Here is a 26398-nt window from a genome sequence, read left to right as displayed (position 1 = left end):
ATCTATACATGATTGTACATCATAAAAATGTAAAACTATACATATCTATATACACACATGCACCCATACATTCATACTCATACATACGCATTTACAAAATACAACCATACACTTACATACAACCATGCGTACATTTTAAAATGCCATAAAAAAACAACAATATACAACACAAAACACAAAACAAACAAAAACAAAAGGGTTCCTCAAGGTTTCTGCCCAAGAGCCTGCAGGATTTCATTCCAACCAATCAATACAGCATCTGATTTCACTGATTAACACTCCTTCAACCATTGAGGAGGAACTAATCAGTGAAATCAGCATCAGTGTAGTTTTTGGTTGGAATGAAAATATTCTAGGGCTTCATGGCACTCGGTTGAGAACCGCTGATCTGGGCTTCCGCCACCCTGCATCCTGTTATTCAGGGGATCCAGTCTTGTGTTATCAGTCTGAGTGCTGTGGTGATTACAGCCAGGCAGCGTCAGCCAGGCCGTCCCAACCCCGCTCATCCTCCGCCTCACCGCAGGCGTCCTTTACCAAACACACCGACATCTGGAAGAGGCTGCACACCTGCTGGGCTCATACTCTGCAGGCCCTGCGTCCCTGATTTTCTGCACTTTAACATACGATAAGAGGTGTCAAGGGTCTAATTCAACCAGTCATCTGTGATGGGAGAAGCCCACTTCATGTCCTCAACAACATACCTGCTGCCACCACTTCCTCATTCCTCTAACTCCCAAGCCAAGTATCTACGACGCTCATAAAAAGCACGAGGGATAATTACATCAGATCTTGTGTACTGGTGAATGAATCATCGCACCTGCAAAGAATTACGATTTTTTCAATTTAAAAAAATAAAGCATAAGAAGATTAAGGCGAGTCACCACAGGTTAAAATCAAGATGTTATGGTGGCTGGATTGGTCAATTTTGAGATAAAAAAAAAAAATTTGTTTCTACAAGTAGGCTATTGTAGTTTCATGAAATAAACAAAACAATTATCAAAAACAACTATAAATAGTTAATTTATACGTTTTTATACTACCTGCATCAAGTACACCAAGCACCCAGTACACCCTCTGGCGGCCATATTGGAGGTCCTCAACTCTAGGGCAACAACAGCTGTGATTGTGATAGTATCTGGTCAGCTAACCATCACTGTCTTGTTGTTAACACATCTGATTAGCACACTAGCTAATGTATCTAGCAGCAGCTAGCGTTAGCATGTTCACATTAACATCAGTGTGTTTGCTGGCTAGTTAGCTAGCTAACAGTTTGTTCAGGTTAACTGAGCTGACTCTTCTCAAGCTACAACTCAGAGTGTTTTGGAGTAGAGACTAGGGCTAAAGACAAGACAGTTTACTGTGTCACAGTAACCAAATCCACCTTATCACACTATTCACTTTTACTGAGAACGTTACTGAATGGATCTACAGCCACACCACAACAAGCTGACTCAGCTGCTCTCTGGTTCCAGCTGGTTGTTATTGTATTTAATTATTTGGTTACAGCCAATTCTCCTATGGACCTCCATGACGTCTGGGAGATTTGTGACACACCTCTACAGTCTGTACACTACGACTCTAACCCCCTCGACTCCCTGCCCCCTTCAGGTCTCCTATGTAAAAGCCATCGATATCTGGATGGCCGTATGCCTGCTGTTTGTGTTCTCGGCCCTGCTGGAGTACGCCGCCGTCAACTTCATCGCCCGCCAACACAAGGAGCTGCTGCGCTTCAGGAGGAGGCGACGACACATGAAGGTGAATACGATCTGTAATATAATCTAAACATTTTATAGATTTTGTGTTATTCTCTTTTCTCTGCTTTTTTACCTTCGCACCAGTTTCGCCTCTTGGTCTCTCAACAAAAAGAGATATATAGCTTGAATTGAAGAGTTTTATTCCAAAATGAGATATTCAGCATGTGAGAAACGTGACACCGCCTCACAAAATGTCCGATAACACAAAATGAAATCAAACTACGGCGCTTTTTAAAGGATAATACATAGCTCAAGGCCCCGTTTGAGAAATTATAATACATTTACAGACCGGACTCTCTACATTTTAGAGATATTTAACTGATGAATTTCAAGCAATGATTCGTTTTTTCCACAGCATTTTGGAATCAAACTCTTTAATTCTTCTGGTCCCTCAAGTCTTTCCATATCGGCCTTTTACATTCTCTCCTCCAGCTGTTTAAAAATGCATTCGGGGGGGGGGGAAGGACACAAAAGGCCTGTTTTGAGGAGTAGGTATGGAAAGAGGACCTTTGGGATAAAAGGATCAAGGCGTTGCTGTTATCGAACCAGACAGGCTCTGTTTTCCAATGGTCAAACACCAAGCGCTCCTCCATTTGTTCCGTCTGACATTTGAGATTCCACACACGAGCCTCGGCTTCGGCCAGACTCATATTGTGCTGTTCGACCAGCCGGGGAGAAGAGAGAGAGACAAATGGTTTAAATCACAAATGTTTTTTTACTTCTGTGGAGTCCTCTGCAGCCTCGGCCGCCTCGACGCTTTTAACAGAATAAAACATTTTAGGGTTGTTGTTGTTGTTGTTCGGGGTGGGGGGGGGGGAAGTTGAGAGCAGACGATACTCTCGAAATCCCGTCTTCGGACCCTCTGAAAAATGTACTCCCGGTGTTTGATATTAGCTTTTGTGAGGTTACTCATCGCCCGACACACACAGGCGCACACAACGCAGCACATGAATGTTTCATGGGGCCGGAGTATCGAGCATGATTAAAGGCACAGCCGCAGAACAAACAGGCACACGAGACACGGCTCGTAATGGATTCACGGTGTTGAGAAAGAGAAGGGGGGGGGGGGGAAGAAAAGAAAGAAAACTTCTCCCTCGGTTTCGAAACTTTTGTTTGTGGGAATGCATCATTTACGAGGAACAGCGATGAACCTTTTTTTATGTGTGTGTTTGGGAAAGTGTCTCTCTGTGTGTATGTGTTTATGTGTGGATGGATTTATGAATGTGTGCATGCATGTGTGTGTGTGTGTGTTTAGAGGGGTAAAATGCATTATAAATCAGGCTGTTATTTTGGTCGTTAGATTGAAAACTGCAGTGTAACATGATAATCACATTAACACAATTTTTCTCTCTTATTTTGCTCTTATTTTTGACATTGCAATGAAGTCTAAAACAATTAGCATGTGAAATCCAGTGTGCATAATTTCTCAAAACTAAAAAACAAACATTACTTTTGATAAAATGAAGATGAATTGACGGCCTGTAATAATATGTTTGTTTAATTTCTCACTAACTGCGTTGGATATTTTTAGTAAAAACAAATGTTTGCGCGTGTGAATGTGCATTTGTGTTTGTATTTATGTACATATGTATGTGTGCGTATGTTAATGTGTATATCTGTGTGTGCAAATCTTATGATAAATATGCAACGTGCATATAATCACTCCTCAAAGTGATGCTGGGAAAGAGCAAAGATCGAATCAACCCATAGAAAACAAATGAAGATTCCTGCACGCAAAATTCACCTCAAGGTCTTTTATTTCTTGTCGGCGTTCCGGTACGAGACCCTTATCAAGACATTTATATGCCTGTCTTGAAACGTCGACAAAAAATAGAAGAGATTAATTTTGCGTGCGGGAATCTTCATTTATATGTGTGTGCGTGCCTATGTGTGTGTGTGTGTGTGTGTGTTTAGAGCGGTGCCATGCATTATAAATCAGGCTGAAACCTGTTATTTTGCTCCCCTAGATTGAAAACCCGCAGTGTTTCAACACGGTAATCACATCAACGCCCTTCGTCTCTCTTAGTTCTGACATGGCGGTGAAGTCGAAAACAAATACCGCGCCTGCCTCAGAACCTGTGTGCATACTGCGCCTAAAAAAAACATTACTTTTCATAAAATGAAGATGAAGCGAGGGCCTCAGAATATGTCTCTTATTTAATTCCTCACAAGCGTGTTGGATATATTTAGTAAAACGGAAGGAGCATGCTGTCAGATTTTCCCTGGAGGATTGTTGAAGGCATCAGAGTTTTCTTTTTTTTTTTTTTTTTTCTTCCTCTACTTTCTTCCGCTGCTTCTGTCTTTTAAGCATTTAATCAATCAATTTTATCTGTCCAGTTGAATTTATCAGTCCCAGGCCTCGGTATTGAATAAGTAGTAAAGCTGTCAGCCCTGCAGGGAATATTGAAGTGCTGGTTGATTGTGGCGGAGGCATTGGCAAAAGCTGGTGGTGTGTGTGTGTGTGTGTGTGTGTGTGTTTGTGTGTGCGTGTGTGTGGGCAAGAAAGAAAAAGCAAACACCCACAAGAAAACCAACTATGAGCCTGCAGTAAACAATCCATGAGCCCCTGGATCTGTGTGTGTGTGTGTGTGTGTGTGTGTGTGTGTGTGTGTGAGGAGAGAGAGGTTGTGCCTATACTCCGGTGTTCACGCATGAATGGATTCATGGGTGCCGTGAGTTTGGGTGTCGCAGGGCATGTGTTCGTGCCTGCCGTGACGGAGGCTGCTTGATTGGGTTTGACAGGTTTGTGTGTGTGTGTGTGTGTGTGTGTGTGTGTGTTCTTGTATTTCCATACTTAGGATAGAACGATGAGGAAAATCCTGCACAGTGGGGACATCCAAACTAGGTGACATCCTAGTTGAGGGTTAGGATTTGGGTTTAGGGTTAAGATTAGGATTAGGTATAGGTCTGGGTTAGGGACAAAAGTCTTGTTTATTGCACTAGCTACTCAATATTAATGTGTTAATGACTTATTGATCTTAAAATGTAACACCTTTAAAAACAGTCGATCTGGTCTGCATCAGTGTCAGGATGCAAATGAGCAGACAGCCTTTATATACCAACATGGGGATTTCACTCATTCATTTTAAAACTTGATGCATTTTTGTGTTTGGTTTGTTTGGGTTCTCACTGACCAATCACAAGCCAACCAGGACTTGTAAACAAAAAACAAATCTGACTCCAGTTCCTGTAACTTCATCTAACATGATGGACTTGTCTGTCTCTTCTTCTGTGGTGTTCACACCAGTTAAGAACACATGAAGAAACAGCTGAATACGAGCATCAGTCCAGAGTTCATTTTGTTCTGCGAGGCTTTCCAAGCATCCGTCTCCTTCTACCCATAATCCCTTGCGTTTTGTGGTGGTTTCCTGTAGCAGGAGGACTGAGACTCATTTGCTCTCACCTGGACAAACGCTGCAGAGTTTGAATAAAACACATCAGCCCCAGTCACTAAAAGGATGGTAGGGAGCGGGGGTTAGAGGGGTTAGAGGGGTTAGAGGGGTTAGGGGGGTTAGAGGGGTCGGGGGGGTAAAAAGCTCCAAAAAATATAAATCCTAAATCCCATTGTTATAATCCCCAATCCCCTGGGCTGTGTGACGGTAGCAGTCTGTAATAGGTGAAGGGCTAGATTAGCGGTCCGCCTGCCGCTGCACTTCCAGGTGGATCAGAGCCGGCCGCCCCGCTCGCCCCGCACACCCCTCTCTCTCTCTGTGTCTCTCTATACCTCTCTCTCTCTGTCTCTCTACACTGCTCTCTCTCTCTCTGTGTCTCTCTACACTGCTCTCTCTCTCTCTGTGTCTCTCTACACTGCTCTCTCTCTCTCTACACCGCTCTCTCTCTCTGTCTCTCTACATCGCTCTCTCTCTCTCTGTCTCTCCACACCGCTTTCTCTCTCTCTGTCTCTCTACACCGCTCTCTCTCTCTCTGTGTCTCTCTACACCGCTCTCTCTCTCTCTACACCACTCTCTCTCTCTCTGTCTCTCTACATCGCTCTCTCTCTCTCTCTCTGTGTCTCTCTACACCACTCTCTCTCTGTCTCTTTGTCTCTCTACACCGCTCTCTCTCTCTGTCTCTCTACACTGCTCTCTCTGTGTCTCTCTACACCGCTCTCTCTCTGTGTCTCTCGACCCTCGCTCGCTCCGCACACCGCTCTCTCTCTGTCTCTCTACCCTCGCTCTCTCCACACACCACTCTCTCTCTCTCTCTGTCTCTCTACCCTCGCTCTCTCCACACACCACTCTCTCTCTGTGTGTCTCTCTCCCTTCGCTCTCTCCACACTCCACTCTCTCTCTGTGTCTCTCACCCCTCGCTCACTAGAGGATCCCACATCCCAGCGCTGGCTCGGGATTGACCCAAATCTGCGATGTCGAATCTTTTTTCGAATTTTTTTTTTTTTTGTTATCAGGGAGTTTATTTCTGCTCATATCATGGAAGCGGGAGGTGAATTTAGGTCGTCAGTCTGTTACATCATATGATTTTTTTTTCGGTTAATCGAGGAGATTGTTCCGCTCAGTTTAGATCAATATCTCGCCAGACTTTAATTCATAGCATTTAGTTCGTTATCAATGAGTTTTTTCTGCTCGTTTCACAAGACGGGGAGGTGAATTCAGGTTTACTGCACGGTCAGTCTCTTACATAATCTCATTTTTGTTAACAGGAGATTTTTCTGCTCATGCCGTGTAGCAGGAGATGAATTTAGGTCAATGTCTGGTCAGTCTTTTACTTCATATCATTTTTTTATTGGGTTATCAGGGAGTTTTTTGAGCTGAGGGGTGAAGTCAGGTTGATGTGCAGTCAATCTTTTATTTCATGTCATTTTCATCTAATTTATTTTAATGGGGAGGGGGGTTTTTCTTTCTGCTCATTTCCTGTGGCAGGAGGTGAATTTAAATGAATACGCGGCCCATCGCCTATTTCACATAATTTTCATGTCATTTATTGACATTTCTATCTGCTTATTTCATATGACTGGAGGGGGGATGTAGATGAACATACAGCCAATCATTTACATTGAATAATTTTTTTCATTAGGGATTTTCTGCCCATCACATGTAGTGGAAGGTGAATTTCGGTTACAGTAATATATGGTGAACCAGTTACTCTCTGCCTGGGACTGCCTATAAAACATATGCAGTCATGGCACTGTGGGGCAATATGGATAAAGACATCCACCAAATGACCAAATGTTATTAAATGTTATTAAAAGTGGAAATATCACCTTCGATTAGAGGAAACTTTAATGACTCAGCAGCAGAGAATAAGATACAGATAAAGAATAAGACACATATTGAGTAGTGAGTACAAAAATCACCACAAAAAGATTACAACAATAGAAAATAATACCGCAAATAAATAAAGGATAGAGATACAGTGTCTTCATCAACAAATTTAAAGAATGAATCACATGTGCAAGTCGCATCACTAGCTGATCACATGAGTTATTCACCTGCAGGACGCTTAAATCAACAACCATGCAGTTTGTTTTTATCCAAATGTTTCAAACAGGAGGCTGAGATCCAAGGCACAAAAATCTGTTAAAAGATTTTTTATCCTTTGTTATATTTGGGTGGTCATAAATTAAAAACAGATTCAAATTCAGTCTCAGCAGGTCTTACATTGTTTCAGGCACAATGCAAAACAATAGAATACCATTATGCATTATTACAAGTAGAGCACCCTCAATAAGATCATCAGCATTAATCCCCACTGCTCTGCTATGAAATAAACCCAGTGATGGAGAGAGAGAGAGAGAGAGAGAGAGAGAGAGAGAGAGAGAGAGAGAGAGAGAGAGAGAGAGAGAGAGAGAGCTGCAGTCCTCGGGCGTCACCCATTCTTAATTAACCTCTCTGGCCGGTCCTTCTAATGTGAGTCTAATGTGATCCGGAGCGCAGCGCGGCCTGAGAGGGCTATCAGTCAGGCTTCAGCCCGCTGCGGAGGAAACTGTCACAACCGAGCTCCGACCAATAAAACACCGCCGGCCGCAGTCCGCTCGCCACGCATCTAGCTCAAAGAGAAGGGGAGAGGAAGGAGGAGAGGAAGGAGGAAAGGAAGGAGGAGAGGAAGGAGGAAAGGAAGGAGGAAACGTTTGTAAACACACTGCAAAAACTGACAAACTTGTTAAGTTATTGCATCTTGTATCCAGATTTATCAAGCTTATTTTTTTAGAAATCATCTTACTGCACTGGCAGATAATTTTACCGGTTTCAACAAATTTTACTTTTTTTTTTAAGGGGAATGTAACTGAAATTGTCTTGTTTCAAGATTTCAGAAGTCATATTGGCATGTATCAAGTGAAATGTATTGAAACCAGCAAGATTATCTGCCAGTGCAGTGAGATCATTTGACTAAAAAATATCATGAAATAAACTTGATAGGTCTGGAAACAAGATAAAGTCACTGGACAGCTTGTCATTTTGTGCAGTGCAGTATGGAGAACCTGGAGAATGCAACAGAACGTGTTTTATTGTCAGATGAAACTCGTTCCCCAGTGGAATTACAACAGAGATGGTGCGGCAAGTCTCACCGGGTTTTTCACCGGAAAACCGGATGCTCCATCTCACTGCTGAAGATATGAAAACGGCGTCAGAAACGTGTTCGATTACAGCGGTGACGCCCAGGAGGCCGCTGGCTGTCAGGGGTGCGACAGTGACGCCCCTCAAGGGGATTATATGGCTTTTATGCAACAGTTACCAATACATATTCAAACCGTTATTTATTTCTTGAAAAATCATTGAGGGGCGGCTCTCATTTACAATGATGAGATTAGAGTGATAAAAAAACAACAAAATAAGACAAAAAAACCCAGAAAAAGGTATAAATAAACAGGCAAGCATACGGATAAAGGGAGGTTTGCGATCATGTTTCTATCATGTTCAAAGGTTACAAGAGTATTGATTTTTAGCATTGATTTTTTATTGATTCATATGTGCTGTTCTTCAAAGAAGTGAGTAGAAACCAGTGAAAACAATAGATTGCTAACTAGCTTTCTGCATTAGTAAACAATGCAGCACAGCTAGTCGTGTTTTATGGGAACTGTCGACCAGTTCTGTGTGATAACTGTTGGGAGTGTGTTGGATTAGAGCAGTTAACACCCAGGAGGGTTGTGTTTGCTGTGATTCTGGGTAAACCGGTGATGTATAGGTACGAGGTGCAGCTGAGCACCGAAGTCTCTATAATCCCAATAAAGAAAATCCCAAAGGGGATTATGGCTGTTACACAACGGTTACAAAGCATGTGTACTCTCCGAAAAGTTTTCTTTCAAGTCGTATCAGAATACCAACAGGAAAGAAAACGAGAAAGATCGCTAACCGGAAGAACTGCCGTAGCAAGCAATAATCAAGCTTCACGGGAAACGTCAGCACAGTTGGAAAGCGTCTTTGACCAATCAGATTGCTTGTTTTAGAATTACCCGATGTGTAATTCAGAATTAAAGCTGTCGTACTGTTCTTCCGTCCCTGTGCTGGCTGGTATACAATCTGTATGCTGTAGTTCTGCTTGTCTTTGGCCGGCTGTGTGGAAGTGAAGCTGTCGTTGCAGTGCAGGTAGCTGCAGCAGCAGCAGCAGCAGTCCCAGTTGTGCTGATTTCTGTGGTTTCCACCCTGATGCTTTATTGATTCGTTAGTGACACTGATCGTCCAGAGAGAGAGAGAGAAAGAGAGAAAGAGGGAGCGATCTGACTGAGGCTACCTGGTTCAGAAGCCTGTCTAATTAGAAAGACAGAGCGAGAGAGCGTCAGACAGACGGATACTGCAGCTCTCCGAGAGGGAAGAGAGCGAGTCGGTTCCTCTGTGAGCCGAGGCGGCTGCGGAGTGACATCCCCCCCTGCTGGGGCAGCGGGGGAACTGCACTGGGATCAGATCAATAGCACCACTCATCCTTGAAGGATAGGCCCGCCTGGCAGGAGCTCGGCGGTTTAACACAGACGAGCTCTCGGGACTGAAAGAGAGAGAGAGAGAGGCCCCTTTAGAAATCAAAGGGAAGTCGAACATTACTGCCTTTTGTTTCCATTTCAGACGGGACCGGCCGAGTCGTCAATACGCTTTCTGAAGTTTAGAGCGTAGAATACAAATCGGTATTTTCAGACAAAGGAAGGATTTCATTAAAGAAAATTAATTATTTGTGAAGATTTACTCGTGCGGGAATCCAAACAAGAGCGCAATCGCTCCCGTCGAATGCATCAAAAATAACTGGCCTACATTACATCTCCCAGATACCATCCAGTATAAAAAAAAAACACATTAACCCGTGTTTCATTTAGCCCGGGGGCACAAAACTACTAAAGCCTGATGACTGTCCTCTCCTCCTCCCCCTCTTCCTCCTCCTCCTCCTCCTCCTCCTCAGCAGCATCAGGGAGGAAATAGCCGAGAGCGACCACAGCGCTTTAAGATGATGTTCTCCCTGCAGCTGGCTCTGTTTTCGGGCCGCTCGGCCTTCTGGGAACAGAGATGTATGTACGGGGGAAGTGGCCGGAGAGATGTGAACCCCCCCACCCCCACCCCCCCCGCCGTTTAACGATGACAGCGCCTTATTAGGGAAGCCGAGGTCCTGATTGATCGACTATAGTCAGCTCGTTAGGCGTGATTAGGCGTTGGCGGGAGGGGGGGGGGGGGGGCTCTAAACGCCTTGATCTCTGAGGCTGTTCTGCAGCTTTGTGAACAAAAGGCAGATAAGAGAGTCAGAGGATTAAGAGGCCTAAGGAACTGAACTGAACTGAACTGAACGTCGGGACTGGCAGGTCGGCGGTGAAGTGGCGTGCAGCAGACTCTGTTTCCTCCTGAAAACAAACACCTAATTGACAGAGTGGAAGCCTTTGTAGAAGTACTGCTTCATGTATTTATCCTGCATCTATCAGCACTGCACACAGTTCTTTCTGGAATATAACATAGTAAAACCAAAGTAGAATATCACTGTTTCTGTGTGAAAACCTTGTTAACTTTAGGGATGGAGAGTCGACTCCAAAAGAGTCGATTCTCGATTCCATCAAGACGATACTGAGAATCGATTCTACTAATAAACGAGTCCTGACTCTGGAATCATTGAAACTTTCATTTAAATTAATTTGTAATGAATTCATTCTGATTTAGGCCTATCTGTACTAATCTGTGTTCGACTACCTCGGTCTGATCCATTTCACAACAAGCGGGGAGGGGAGAGGGAGAAATTCAAAGTTCATTGGTTGAATGCCAACTGGTGTAAAAAATCAAATTTTATGTTGATTTTCATTTGGAATCTGAATTAATTTTGAATCGATTCCATCAATTCCATTACAAGGACTGGAAGTTTTTCGACTTCTTGGGCTTATGTTTGAAACCCTTTCAAAACACACTGGATACACTCAAAAATGAATGTTCGTCAAGCTAAAAACAAGTTTTTCTTGTCTTCTTCTTTCAAAGTTAATATTTTGGACAGAAGGTTTTCACCTGCCGCAACACAAAACTGTACTTCCTCTCTACCGACTAGTTACCAAACCAATCCTCGTAGCTTCTGACGCCTAAAAAGAGAGCAAACCCTGATTTTTTTTCCCAACAATTCCTTATTCCATCCTTTTCCAACTCCTAGATGGAGTCGAAGTGCTGCAGCAGCTCAGCAGGCATGCAGGAAGGAGCGGGACGTCTGAAACACACACAGTCACCCACTAATCAGAACTGCAATTAATAAATAAAATCCCTAAAAAATAAAGTGTAGCACACTCAACTCTCATTTCGTGACATTTTAATTAAGGACACCAACGTCTCAGCAAGAAGCTTTCATCAGGGTGGATCTTTTTTTCATAACTCTGATTAAAAATAAAAGACAAAATTAGATAAGATTATTTTTTTATTTTTTTTTATCCTAAAGGCTTAAAAAGGCTTTGAATGAAGGTTTTGAATGAAAAGTGCATTATAAATGAAATTCATTATTATTATTACTAATATTATTGAAATGTAAGACCAAACTATTATCTTAAATGATGGTTTGGAGTCTTTAATAGGTCCTGGGTCTGTTTCTGGAGGCGTCCACAAGGCAAAAGTGTGATATCAAGACTAAATTTAACCCTGTTTTCAGCTGAACTGAACCCTAATTGAAGTTAAATTTAAATGTCAGATTTAACACACAAACGCTAAAGGTGTCATGGCGGCTCCCGCTGTTATTGGGATCAAGTGTTGGAGCCGGAAGAGAAGGAGGAGGAGGAGGAGGAGGAGGAGGAGGAGAGGAACGCAGCGACAGATCATGTGGATAATCATTCCAGGTCAGCGGCTTGATGAGCGAGAGACATTAACACACCATGCTTAATGCAGGCAGGACTCCAGTGGAAACAAATGGAGGAGAGAGAGAAAAGCAGGGATGGATGGGTGGATGAATGGATCGGTGGGTGGAGGGATAGATGGAGATAAAAATAACAACACATGAGATATTTAGTGATTATTATGAGATCAGACCGATATGGGTTTTTGAAGGCTGATACTGATATTAGTTTTGGATCGAAGCTGCTGATATGTCTTCAAATTTGACTATTTTCGTGTCAAATATTTTCAAAAAATAACAAGTATTCAGTGTTTCCCCCAGAATTTTCTTCTTGTCAGAATGGAAAAGCCTCTGAAACAGCATCTAGAGCATCATGGGACACTAAAACTCTCCACTGAAACCCAGAAACTAACCCTGACCTACCACACCTAATCAATGGTAGAGAAACTCTGGGATACTTTACTGCCTTAAATTGAAGAATTCATTTACAAAACACATATTGAACAAATGAATAATGAATAAAAATGAATAAAGAAAACAAAGAAAACTAAATTTCATGCCAGGTTTTCCAGTTTTTCTGTCGCTGTGTTCAGGGAGGAACCTCCATCTTATCAGAGGTGGACGACACTGATTGGTCGATATTTGATATTTAATCAAAGGCTAAAACCTGATATTAATTTACAAATTTAAATTGGATTTGAATGACTAAATTGAAAATCACAGCAAAATCTTGACTATCAGCAGGTTTGATACAAAAATATCAGTATCGGCCTTCAAAAACTCATTTCAGTCGAGCAAAAGAGAAAAATATTTCAAACCAAATCCAAGATATTGTTTTCAGCCCAACTAGACCAACTCATCGCTGACATATTGATACTGAAACATCCTAAACAGCCTCAAATCACCTAAACAGGGAGAGAGAGAGAGAGAAAAGGTGGGAGAGAGGATGGAGGACGGTTTGAAACGAATCCAAGAGAAAACAAATCAGAAAAAGGGAACATATATTTATTTATATATTTATATATTTTCCTTCCTCACCGCTCGGCCGGAATTGCTTTAGTGGGGAAAACCATAAAGCGCAACGCGAGCCGTGGAGAGACGGATGCGGGCGTTAGTTGCCGTGGACACGTGTAGCGTGTTTTATGTAAATGAGGGTTTCTGAAACAAGAATCCAGGGGAAGGAGAGAGCAGAGGAGAGAGCAGGAGAGGAGAGGAGAGGAGAGAGGAGGAGAGGAGAGAGAGGAGGAGAGGAGAGAGGAGGAGAGGAGAGGAGAGAGGAGGAGAGAGAGGAGAGGAGAGGAGAGAGGAGGAGAGAGGAGAGGAGAGGAGGAGAGAGGAGGAGAGAGGAGAGGAGGAGAGGAGAGAGATCAGAGGAGAGAGGAGGAGAGGAGGAGAGAGCAGAGGAGAGAGAGGAGGAGAGGAGGAGAGAAGAGAGAGCAGAGGAGAGAGGAGGAGAGGAGGAGAGAAGAGAGAGCAGAGGAGAGAGGAGAGGAGAGGAGGAGAGGAGCTGCTGCCTCCTGCTAATCTGATCCATTCATCACATCACAAACACATCAGTCCAGAGAGCAGAGCATGATGGATGAGACAGACAAGAGGTCCTCTCTCTCTCTCTCTCTCTCCCTTCCATCTCTTTTTGTCTCTCCATCTCTCTTCTTCCCTTTGCATCTCTCTCCCTTCCTCCCAACATCTCTCTCTCTTTCTTTGTCCCAACTCTCTCTCTCTCCCTTCCATCTTTTTGTCTCTATCTCTCTTCCTCCCTTCGCATCTCTCTCCATCTCTCTTCCTCCCTTTGCATCTCTCTCTCCCTTTCTCCCAACCTCTCTCTCTCTCTTTCTTTGTCCCAACTCTCTCTCTCTCTCTTTCTGTCCCCAACTCTCTCCCTTCCATCTCTTTTTGTCTCTCCATCTCTCTTCCTCCCTTTGAATCTCTCTCCCTTTCTCCCAACCTCTCTCTCTCTCTTTCTTTGTCCCAACTCTCTCTCTCTTTCTGTCCCATCTCACTCTCTCTCTCCCTTCCATCTTTTTGTCTCTATCTCTCTTCCTCCCTTCGCATCTCTCTCCATCTCTTCCTCCCTTTGCATCTCTCTCCCTTTCTCCCAACCTCTCTTTCTTTCTGTCCCATCTCAATCTCTCTCCCTTCCATCTTTTTCTCTCTCCATCTCTCTTCCTCCCAACCTCTCTTTTTCTTTCTTTCCCATCTTCTCTCCTTTCCATCTCTGTTTGTCTCTCTCCATCTCTCTTCACCCATTTGCATCTCTCTCTCCATCTCTCTTCTTCCCTTTGCATCTCTCTCTCCCTTTCTCCCAACCTCTCTCTTTCTTTCTGTCCCCAGCTCGCTCTTTCTCTCCCTTCTATCTTTTTGTCTCTCTCATCTCTATTCCTCCCTTTCTCCCAACCTCTCTTTTCTTTCTGTCCCATCTCACTCTCTCCCTTCCATATTTTTGTATCTCCATCTCTCTTCCTCCCTTTCTCCCAACCTCTCTCTCTCTTTCTGTTCCATCTCACTCTCTCCCTTCCATCTCTTTTTGTCTCTCCATCTCTTCTTCCCTTTGCATCTCTCTCTCTCCCTTTCCCAACCTCTCTCTTTTTCTTTCTGTCCCCAACTCACTCTTTCCCTACCATCTTTTAGTCTCTCCATTTCTCATCCTCCCTTTGCATCTTTTTTTCTTTCTGTCCCATCTCACTCTCTCTCCCTTCCATCTCTTTTTCTCTCTCATCTCTCTTCCTTCACATCGCTCCCTTTCTCCCAACATCTTTCTTTCTATCTATCTCATCTCTCCCTTCCATCTTTTTGTCTCTTCCTCCCTTTGCATCTCTTTCTCTCCCTTTCTCCCAACCTCTTTTTCTTTCTGTCCCATCTCACTCTCTCTCCCTTCCATCTCTTTTTGTCTCTCCATCTCTCTTCCTCCCTTTACATCTCTCTCCCTTTCTCCCAACCCCTCTCTCTCCATCTTTCGCTTCCTGCCTCTTTCTTTCTCCATCACTCTCTCTCTCCACCTCTGCTGTCGCTCTCTAAATCTTTCTCTCTCTGCATTTCTTTCTTTCTTCTTGTTTCCCCCTCTCTCCTTTTTCTATCTCCCTATTTCTCCTTCTCCCTTCCCATCTTTATCTCTGTCTCTCTCTCCCTTTCTTTCATCCCATTTCTCATCTCTTTCTCTCCTCTTTTCCTCTGTCCCTATCTTTTTCTTTCTCTTTCATCCTCTACCCATCTCTTTTTCTATCTATATTTCTTTCTCTCCCATCTCTCTCTCTATCTCTTTCTCCCCCTTTTTCTTAACTTATTTTTCTCTCTCCATCTAAATTCTCCTTCTCTTTCTGTCGCTCTATCTTTCTATTTCCCAATTTCCTTCTCCCTCTCCTCTCTCTCTTGTCCAATCCCTCTATCTTTCTATTTTTCATTCTCCCTATCTTTCTGTCTCTCCTCTTCTCTCCCTCTCTCTCCGTCACGCCAGACACTTTATTACAGACTTGCAAATGGAGGAAGAGGGTAGGAGGGTAAAAGGGAGGAGAAGGAGAGTGATGGAGGGAGGGAGGGATGAGGGAAGGAGGAGAAAGATAAGTGAGGGAAGGAGGGAGGAAGGAGGAGAGTGATAGAGGGAGGAGGGAGGAGCTGCATCCCGACGCAAGGCCATAAATTGCTTTGGTCCGACTCAAAGGGCAAAGCTTCACTCCTCTGCAACTATTTATCTCCTCCATCCCTCCCTCCATCCATCCTTCCCTCCCTCCATCCAGTGAGTATAAATGCCCGGTCCCTTGCTGCCTTAATGGGGGGAATTTCTAATTAGGCCTGGATGTAAGGAATCATCCGGGCCGTCCAATCAAAACGATGGAGTGCAGGGTCTCTGCAGTCAGCGTCAGACTGTTTTACTGCTGCCTGGAACTGACTTTAAGACCAATTTAGAAGAAAAATAAAGAAACAATTCTAGCAAAACCAGCCAATTTCTGTTTTAATATAGCTAATGAATGTCCTGGGCAGTAGAAAGAAAAAAGAGAACGGGAAATTAATTGTTAAAGGAACACACCAAGTTTTGATGAGGCTGTCCCGTTGGTCAGTTTAGCTGTTAAGTGATGAGAATATAGACCAAAACCATCCAATACTTTAGCATACACTATGTTGACAAAAACATATTCCTGAAGGGACGTGAGGTCAAATTGTGATTAGTGAAGCAGATATGATGCAGATTGTAACACTGACCCTGACAAGACCTCTAACAACTGAATTTAAGACATTTTTTATACTTTTCAAGGCCCTAAATATAAATAATTGAAGACTTTTTTAGAGTATATAAGGACCAGCAGATACTCTGGAGTGAATGACAAAGAAAGAAAGAAAGAAAGAAAGAAAGAAAGCACTCACATTTCCTCTGTCTCCTCCTACCTCCCCTTCCTCATCGTTCCTCCTCCTCCTCCCTCCATCCTCCCTCTTTCTCCTTGCCCCCTCTTCCTCATCGCTCCTCCTCCCTCCCCCCTCCTCATCGCTCCTCCTCCTCATGTCCCTCCTCTTCCTCCTCCTTGTCTTCCTCTCCCTCCTCATCACTCCTCCTCCTCACATCCCTCCTCTTCCTCCTCCCTCTATCCTCCTCCTCCTTGTCTTCCTCCCCCTCCTCATCACTCCTCCTCCTCACGTCCCTCCCTCCCCTCCTCTTCCTCATCGCTCCTCCTCCTCATGTCCCCCCTCCTTCTCCCTCCGCTTCCTCATCGCTCCCTCCTCCTCCTCACGTCCCTCCTACCCCCCCACCCCCCCTTCCTCATCGCTCCTCCTCCTCATGTCCCCCCTCCTTCTCCCTCCGCTTCCTCATCGCTCCCTCCTCCTCCTCACGTCCCTCCTACCCCCCCACCCCCCCTTCCTCATCGCTCCTCCTCCTCACGTCCCTCCTACCCCCCCCCTTCCTCATCGCTCCTCCTCCTCATGTCCCCCCTCCTTCTCCCTCCGCTTCCTCATCGCTCCCTCCTCCTCCTCACGTCCCTCCTACCCCCCCACCCCCCCTTCCTCCTCACGTCCCTCCCTCCTCATCGCTCCTCCTCCTCACGTCCCTCCTACCCCCCCCCCCCCCTTCCTCATCGCTCCTCCTCCTCACGTCCCTCCTCCTCCTCCACATTAATCACATGGCAGGCAGAATAAAGCAGAGCATCTGTAATAGTTTAGCAGCGTCAGTGAAGGACGGCCAGAGGTCGGCTAGCATGGCGGCTAATGTGCAGAGGCTGTGTGTGTGTGTGTGTGTGTGTGTGTGTGTGGTGGGAGGGCGGGGGGGGGGGGGTATGGAGGGATGAAGTGGCACACACACACACACACATACACGCACAGGCCTGCATGGGAAAGAAGGATGGCGATATACACACTGACATGCACACACACACACACACATACCTGACGCGAGAGTCTGTCTCTCTCTCTCTCTCTCACACACACACACACACACACACACACACACACAGGGATGCATACCCGCATGCAGTCATGCCTACGTATGCATATGTGGATGTGTTTCAGAGGTGTGTGTGTGTGTGTGTGTACATGTATTAACAGTAATAGATGGGATGGCGTGGAGACAAGGACAGAACGGGGACATGGGCTCTAAAAATGGATCCCTGCCTGGTGGTCTAACACACACACACACACACACACACACACACACACACAAATGCAGGCACATAAATACAGACATGCAGACACACAAGGCCATGCAGACACACACACACATGCGCACATACGCACTCACACACACACACACACACAGATACAAATGCATACGCACACACAAATGCACACAAATGCAGCATCTACAAACAAACACACACAAACACACACACACACATCAGGGTAAAAAAAACACTTTTTCAGAGGGCATTTTTTGCCCCATTGATCTGATTTTTCGGGGCATTTTGGTCGTTTTCAGGGGGAATTTTATTGAACTGTGAAATTACACATTTGCATTGCATATTGGCAAATAAACACTCAATTTGTATCGCTAAGATTTAACTTCTTTCCCACTGCTGGAAACTGGCAGCAGGCCTTCCAGAAGACTCTCTGTCCCCAAGTCCATCTTCACCCTGCTGTTGAGTTTTTTACCATAGTAGCTGTTTTATTTATTGTTGACTCAGTGGTTTGTGTTGGTCGGTGTTTTCTCCTGCTTCAGGCTGTGAACTCGCTTGTTTTCTGATCAAAAAAACGATTCATTTTTCTCTCCCAGAATGCACTGGAAAGAAGGCGGCCCACGGGGGACAGTAGCCGCATTCACACGTCAATTTTTAACATCGGCCCTAATTACTGGGGGCTTTTTTATCCGTTCATTTTTAATTTCACGGGTATTTTATGAATCCTGAAGGGCGTTTTTGTCCCGAGCCCCTGTTAAATTCTGACCCTGACACACACACACAAACACACACACACACACACACTCATGACCACGGTCTCTCAGTCCATCTCAGTGTTTGTGTTGGAGTCTCCGAACCAGATAAGGAATTCATTGTGTCTCCTATAATGAAAAGGCAGGGCGGTGCAGATAGGATTTCCAATATCTCAACGTGTTCGGGTTGAGGCGCGGCGCACGCCCTAACCTTGACTACGGCGCATGTCAATCAGTCCGATCCACATGCCCCCCTCTCCCCCGACGGGACGGATAATAAATGAGCTCGTTGTAGCCGGCGGTGTTTGGCTCCGGTCCGTATCTGTGACCTTTATAAAGGGGAGAAATCAAGTCGTACTCAGTGGTGATGTAGTGGGATCAGTGTTGGGGCCGAACGCTCGGTAAACTCCAGTTCAGTTCCTGGGGTTGGAATTGAAATTGGAACAGAATTAAATTCCATGAAATTCCACTTCTAAGAGAGTTTGTCTCGACTCGCTAAACATTATAAATCAAAACATTATGAATCAAATAAAAGACATGAAATCAAGTACATTTAATCATAATGTATGGATTACATTTCATGTTCTGCATCAAATACCAGCTGAAAGGAACCTTTAACATTTTATGATATTCAGTATTGATAATATATAACCTCAGATCATATAATCTCAGATATGTGGTAAGAAAAAACAAAAAGCTTGGAATTTCACAGAATTTCACAGAATTAAATTAAACTTCCTGAAATTCCAGTTCAATTCCAATTCTGTTTCCTGTACGTTTTTTGTTTTTTTTCAAATTCAAAATTGACAAGTTCATTCATGAATTGATCCCAAACTCTGCTATGATCAGTGTCGGGCTCACATAATTTATCCTCGTCTACACAGTTTAAGTAATGTTTTACTCATTAACTCATTTCAAAAGTGATATTCTTTCTTTACTTATTTCTGCCTGGGAGCAGTAATTGGTTCCTCTCCTCGTTCTCTCACTTCTCCGTTCCTCCTCCTCCTCCTCTCTTCTTCTTCTTTCTAAAATCAGATCAGTCAGTTTCTCTCCGGTGAACGATCAGGAAACCAAACAGCGTCGGTGTTTGATGTTCCCGTCGTCCTTTTACTGGAGGAAATCAAAGTAGAGGGAAAACTTCCACCAGAGAAAGAAACTTTTCTATCTTTTCTCATCTTAAGTTCTAGTTCCAACTGAAAAGAAGACTAATTATAAAAAAAAAACAAATCAAGGAAGATGGGGGTGGGATGCAGTTTTTGGATAGTTTGTCAATCTGATGTGTTGAGGGAGAAACAAAAGCAAGAGTTTAATTGTTTTGACCAGACTGAAATATTCCTGGAGCTGAAGTAGTAATGCATTACAGGGGAAAGTAATAATGTCAGTGAGGATGCATGTGGACTTCTGGCTCCAGCTCAGTGATCTTTGATTCCAGGTGGATCCAATCAATTCAATCAATGCAATTTATCCAAATGCCAATCAGCCACAACTGACCATTGGAAAACTCTGCTCTCTGTTGAAGCACCAGCACAGTAAATGTCATGGTTTCGATGTTTATAAGGTGCTGGAAATGTGATGCAATATTTTTTCCTATATTAGTGAAGAGAAATGAACAAAAATGTATATATATATATCTATCTACAGTATCTATCTGTCTAAATGTCATGACTGATGTTCATTAGATACTAGTGTGACCCTTTTTTTCCCCCTACATCACAGAAAAGTGATTTATCTTACTATCACTATGTATATATATCTATACAAATATACATGAATGTTCATTTCTCTTCACCGGTTGTCATAAAGTGATTGATATAGATGGAGAAAGAGAAAATACAAGATAGTAGAAAACATGGAACACACTCAACCTGCATAGGAATAAACCTGTTAAAGGGAAAATACTGGTGTAGTTTGGAGTTTTTTAGTCACATATTAGAGTTTTGAAAGGCAGAAATCTCAGCAGCGGGCCAAGTAACGGTTGATTCACTAGTATTGATCAATAATCATATCAAACTCCACAGATATACACTCATTTTGTGCTATGGGACAGTATAAACTTTACTTATTGCCCCTTTAAATTACAGACTGAATTAGGCGACAGTTGTATTAGCTCCATGGCCTTTTTGTTTTAAATTTCATATTATCAGTAAAGTGACGATTCATTTAAAGGAATTCAACCCAAATCATGTGAAGTGATGCAGAAGGAAATGATGCTTAATGTTAAAGTCAGGGTGCAGGGAGGGAAATTACACAGAGAGAGAAACACCAGTATTTTCCTTTAAGGGAATGTGCAAGTAAAACTTTAATTAGTGGTTTCAGTCACATTCACACTCTCTCTCTCTCACACACACACACACACTCACACACACACACTGGAATGTCTCGCACCTTTCATTTTCATTTCAAACTGTCTGGAATATTTGGTTTTCATGTCCAAATCTCTCCGTAATTAACTGAACTGAAATTGAATTGACCTCCAACTCTGACACACACACACACACACATTTACTCACACACACACACCTCCAACACCTGCGCATACTCACAACTCCAACACACACACTCACTCACACACACTTCCAACACTTATGATTACTCACCTCCAACACACACACACACACCTCCAACACCTGCACATGCTCACCTCCAACACACACACTTCCAACACTTATCTCCAACACACACACACACCTCCAACACCCACACCTCATACAAAATTACACACATTCAGCATCCAGCACACACTCACATCCAACAAATACACCCACACACACACTCAGCATCCTCCGACACCCACACACCTCCAACACACACACCCACACACACACTCACATCCAACAAATACACCCACACACACACTCAGCATCCTCCGACACCCACACACCTCCAACACCCACCCACACACACACACCCACACACACACACACTCAGCATCCTCCGACACCCACACACCTCCAACACACACCCACACGCACACACACACACACTCAGCATCCAGCACACGCACACCTCCAACACACACCCACACACACTCACATCCAACAAATACACCCACACACACACTCAGCATCCTCCGACACCCACACACCTCCAACACACACCCACACACCTCCACCACCCCCCCACCCACACACACACACACACACACACACACACACTCAGCATCCAGCACACACACACCTCCTACAGTAACGTCTTTTTCTGGTTCCTAACAGCCTGAGTGTTGGCCTGTGTTGCAGGAGGATGAGACGGGCGAGGGCCGCTTCAGCTTCGCCGGCTACGGCATGGGCCCCGCCTGCCTGCAGGCCAAGGACGGCATGGCCATCAAGGGCAACAACAACAACGCCCCGGCCTCCGCCACCGCGCCCGAGAAGAGCGTGGAGGAGATGAAGAAGCTGTTCGTCAGCCGGGCCAAGCGCATCGACACGGTGTCCCGCGTGGCCTTCCCGCTCGTCTTCCTCATTTTTAACATTTTCTACTGGATCACTTACAAGATCATCCGCAGCGAGGACGTCCACAAGCAGTAGTCGAGAAGGGGAGGAGGGCGAGGCGTACGGAGAGTATGTACACGGGGGAAGGAAAGAGAGAGAGGGGGAAAGGGAGAGAGAGAGAAAGAGAGAGAGAGAGAGAGAGAGACGACGTCCATAGGAGATATTCATTGCCCCCTTTCTTCCACAACCGACCTGCCCCCCTTTTCCTTGTCCTGGTCTTCCTGTCTTCCTCTTCAAGGCTAAGTCGCTTTCTGTGGCAGTCCCCCGCCCCCCCACCCCCTCCACCCCCACCCCAACGCCCTCCAGCAGACGTTATTTAAGATATTTATTGATATCCCTTCTTCTTCTTCTTCTATTCTTTTCCTCTCCTGCCCCATCCCGCCCCCCATTCTGTCTCTTCACACCTCCTGAATAATCCGGACCAGTGCAATAGCAATGCAGTAAAATGCATGATATATGAATGTGGCAATATATTTATGAAAAGATGAAAAATGAAAAAGTAAACACGAAGACTTTTTGCAGGTACGCCCCCGACAAACTGTGTGGGACATCGACGGCCGGGAACTGACGGACTGGAAAGAGAGGAGACGAAGCCGAGGGTCTTGTAAAGGGTCTTGTGTTTGATTTTGGGTTTTTTTTTTTTTTTTGTGTGTTACAACTTGAAGACAGATATATAATTCTATGAAAAGTGATGTGGGGAGGGGGGTGGGGACGGGCGAGAAGCATACAGCACTGTAATATACTCATATATCTATCATAAATGGAAAAAAATATAAACTTTATTTCGAAAGGCGGGGGGCATCCGGAGACGAGGGGATTTTTCACGGGGAAAAAAAAAAAAAAAGGATCGAAGGCGGATCGGTGCTTCCATTAAATAAAGCGATGCAAGGATCACGCGTCCTATATATCTAGATTTGCTTCAAACGTGTATTGCAAGCGCTCGTCGACGCTTCCCCCCCCCCCCCCCCCCCGAAACCTCGGACTGCAGAGACACTTGAGATTTCGCGTGGGTTTGATGCTGCTGCCGCTAGCGCCCGCGTGACGGGACACGAAAAAAATAACAAAAAAAATATATAAAAAACCTGGACGAGCGGCGCTGAAGATAAGAAGACGAAATATCTCATTTATACAAGCTGTGGTCAACGTGTTCCTCTACCTGTCCTTAATTTATTTCATATTGCATTTTGTTGTATTTTTTGTTTTGAATTCATGTGCCAAGTAAACATGTTCGCCGTGGCTGTGCAACGCTCCGCAGCGCCGACCTCTCGACCGGAGGAAGAGGGACGATTCGACGTCAATCGTTGCATCGATTGATCTCCTCACGTGCTTCTTCTGTTGTTGTTGTTGTTGTTTTTTTTTTTTACTAAGATATTGGTTTCTGATCTTGGGTTTCATTGACTTAAAAAAAAAAAGAAGAAGAGTGAATCGATCCTGGATGGAGCATACAGATCCTCGTTGGCTTTCCTTCCTTGTGTTAATTGAGACTGTACCTGAAACATAGATCTGTTTACATCTTATTAGTGCTTCCTTGCTTTGACCCCGCCTTAATGTGATGACCCCACCCCCTACCCCCCCCCCCCTCCCCCAGCCACCCCTCCCCCTCCCCAGCTGAGAGGACATATGTAGTGAATTATACAGATAATAACACCTATTGTACCTTAATTAACTGTAAACCATTCCCATTCGACATCATTCACATGCACTGATGTAGCTCGCGAACTTAGCTTTATCGTTTGTGCAAAAAAAAAGCCACATCGTCACGGAGTGTAATCACATTTTTTTATTTATATTTGGTCATAACCATGTTGGACAGGATTTGATCATTCAGCAGGTTGGCGGGCTTGATTGGAGAAACTGTTTTGGGTTGGGTTTTTTTTGCTTTGCGCCAGGCTTCTCTATGCAATGATCAATATATGCAATTATTTTTCCCCTTCCTTTTAGCTCCTCCATTTCAAAAGCATCACCTTGCTGTGGGTCATTTATTTTATTTTTTTTTCCTGTCTCATACATCCCAATGCTAACTGCTAAACGGAGTCCCTGATGCTTAATGGTAAATATGGAAAGTATGGAGAAGATATCGCCACACACAGCAGCCAATACACAGATATTGTCCAGTTAAAATCGACAAAAAAAAAAAGTCAGTTCTTCACCTCTGAGCCAGTCATCAGAACTAATCGAGGGCAGAGATTCAAGTAGATAGTAGCTTGTAGTAATATCTTTATCCTCTCTTTCTGCACGTGGTCGTTTCCTCGTCACGCCTGCGTCGTTTACTCAGCCGAAAGTGCTGCTTTACTTCACCAGAAATTTACATATCGAGGGTTTAAAGCGCACGGGGCCTAAGTGACATTTTCCTAATTTTACAGCAGAGCAAAAACAAAACTTTAACTGATTACATCTTTTCCATTCAAAAACATGACACAGGAACAGTTTATACTTTTACAGAGTTTAAAATTTAGATTATTCCTATTCTATAAAAAGCTATTTGACCTTTAAGTGCAGTTGCGCCCTTTTTGCACCAAATTTGATCTCTGGTTTTCAGTTGAGTCTTTTGGATTTTCTCCTTTATTTTAATTTGTTTCTGATTAAAAATGTGCTGTTTTGACCTTCAGATTGAGCTCAAAAAGAGCTTTCCAATGATTATAATGCTCATTTTCAGCCAAAATGTCACTTGACACCCTTTTCCCACCAAACCCTCAACATATTAAGAGTTCAGTACCAGTGTGAATAAACTGTTGGTCGTCATGAGGACGCCATTTAGCTGAAAATTTCTTCTTCTTCTTCTTCTTCTTGTTAAAATGTTTCAGCCCCGGTCCAACTTGGTTTTGGAGCAAAACCAAAGAAGCGTTTTCTTTGTCGTGTTTGACGTCGCTGCCGTTGCCTTTTCTGGTCCACGACCTTCGGAAGACGCCACACTTTTGTAGGACAGATGCAAAGGATGAACAGACACGTTTTCTCTTCACCGACTCGTTGCCGAACACGGAGCGTCCATTTTGGTTTTGTCAGAATAACTTGAGATACATGGAGAGATATTTTGATAGGGGACATTTTTCTGCATTCTCATTTGGATTTTTAGCAGAATTACAGGCCATTTTCATTTGATCGATGTTATAACTTGACATTTTTTGACTTGTATAAGATGGTAGGAGAAAATTTAAGAGTAATTTTACAACTTTTCTCCTTGACGAGTACAACGAGCAGGACACAGACTGTGTTGAGACTGAAACAAAAGGCAGGTTGTTTTTCACATAATAAATGCGATAACATTCATTCATTTTTACCTGTACGAGCCAGTGGGAGAGAATACTCCTTTCGATGAATAAGAGAGAATAATTATAGTGAACGTTTAGGTTTATGAAATATTTTCCATTCATTTAATTCCATCAAAGACAAGATTTGTCTCAATACTTTGATATTTTTCAATAATCCGTAGTTAATTCATAGTGTGTAAGACTGATCCGAAGGGCTATGCCGCACACATACATTCTTCTGCAGCCAATTCACATTCCAACATGAGTTAACTATGGAAGTGCAATAGATTACACTTCGCCCCAAAACTATGCGTTTCATAGATCGCTCCCAGCGAAGGGGTTTAAAACCTTGCATGCTGCTTAAGGCCATGATCACATAGGACGCTTTCGTACACGCCTTTTTTATTTTTTTTAGTTTGAATGGTTTGCTATGCGCCAGGTGTTTTGGATGCGATGCGTTTTGTGGCTCCAAGTTCAGCATGACTCGACTTTAGCTGCGTCGCACATGACGTCAGTTTTAGACAGAAGGGAAGGAAGGAAGGAAGGAAGGAAGGAGGGAGGGAGGGAGGGAGGGAGGGAAGGGAAGTAAGCAGCCTCTTATGGTGCGTTCAGAGTGCGGGCTAAAAAGCAACATTCAGTCATTCATTTTCAGTGGAAGCCGGCGACACGAAGCTACAAACGCCCGCGCGTAAAATGCAGCTACAAACTGAAGTTCAGCTGCTTCAACTTTTTCCCACGCTCTGATGATGCGGTGAAGCGCGAACCAATCAGGTTGTAGGAGTAGAGGGTAGATATGTTTACTTTGTGAATTATTTCAATTAACAAGAACGATTATTTGCCAAATAAAATAAAAACGAGACAAAAACAAAGCTATGACAGTACATTATCAGTTGCCGCAACCAACGTGACGACATGAACGTCAACGACCTCCTCGGCAACGCTCGTCTTCTCCGTTGACGACAGTGTAGCTTGGTACGCCGGTCGCTTCTGTAGCGCGTAACGTAAACATGCCGTTACAGTTTCCTGGTGAGTAATGCTAACTTTAGCTACATCCTCTGTTTCAGAACGGGCTCCTCATCCTCTTCTTCAACAGCGAGCAGAGCAATCGCTAACTTTCTCGTCTCCATTTTTATTTTCAACAACATTACCCGCTTTGCTACTTCAGGTTAGCTAGCTAACGCTTGCATAACGGCGAGAATGATGTAACGCTCTTGCCCTCTCTGTTGCTAGCGACGCTCACAGCTGCGCTTCACGTTCAAACGATTAAAGGATTTAAAAAAAAAAAACAAAAGGATTAAAACGCCTCCCGTCTGATCACGGCCTTAAGCCGACGAGGCA

General features: G+C 44.0%; 1 protein-coding gene across 2 annotated transcripts in view; it reads left to right on the top strand.

The window, feature by feature from the left end:
• The window catches only part of glra1 (glycine receptor, alpha 1), a 122587-nt gene extending 100739 nt beyond the window's left edge, over positions 1-21848 (top strand). Inside the window, exons 8-9 of one of the 2 annotated variants that reach the window (XM_071901289.2) lie at positions 1609-1755; positions 21537-21848. In XM_071901289.2, coding sequence (XP_071757390.1) covers positions 1609-1755; positions 21537-21848 — 459 coding nt within the window. The remainder of the gene's footprint in view (positions 1-1608; positions 1756-21536) is intronic. The other variant, XM_071901290.2, reaches the window with a different exon arrangement.
• The last annotated feature ends 4550 nt before the right edge of the window (positions 21849-26398 follow it).

The sequence above is a fragment of the Centroberyx gerrardi genome, chromosome 16 (genome assembly GCF_048128805.1).
Source record: "Centroberyx gerrardi isolate f3 chromosome 16, fCenGer3.hap1.cur.20231027, whole genome shotgun sequence".
In the NCBI taxonomy this organism is placed as follows: Eukaryota; Metazoa; Chordata; class Actinopteri; order Beryciformes; family Berycidae; genus Centroberyx; species Centroberyx gerrardi.
The sequence above is the reverse complement of the archived record's forward strand: the minus strand, read 5'-3'. Positions and strand labels throughout refer to the sequence as shown.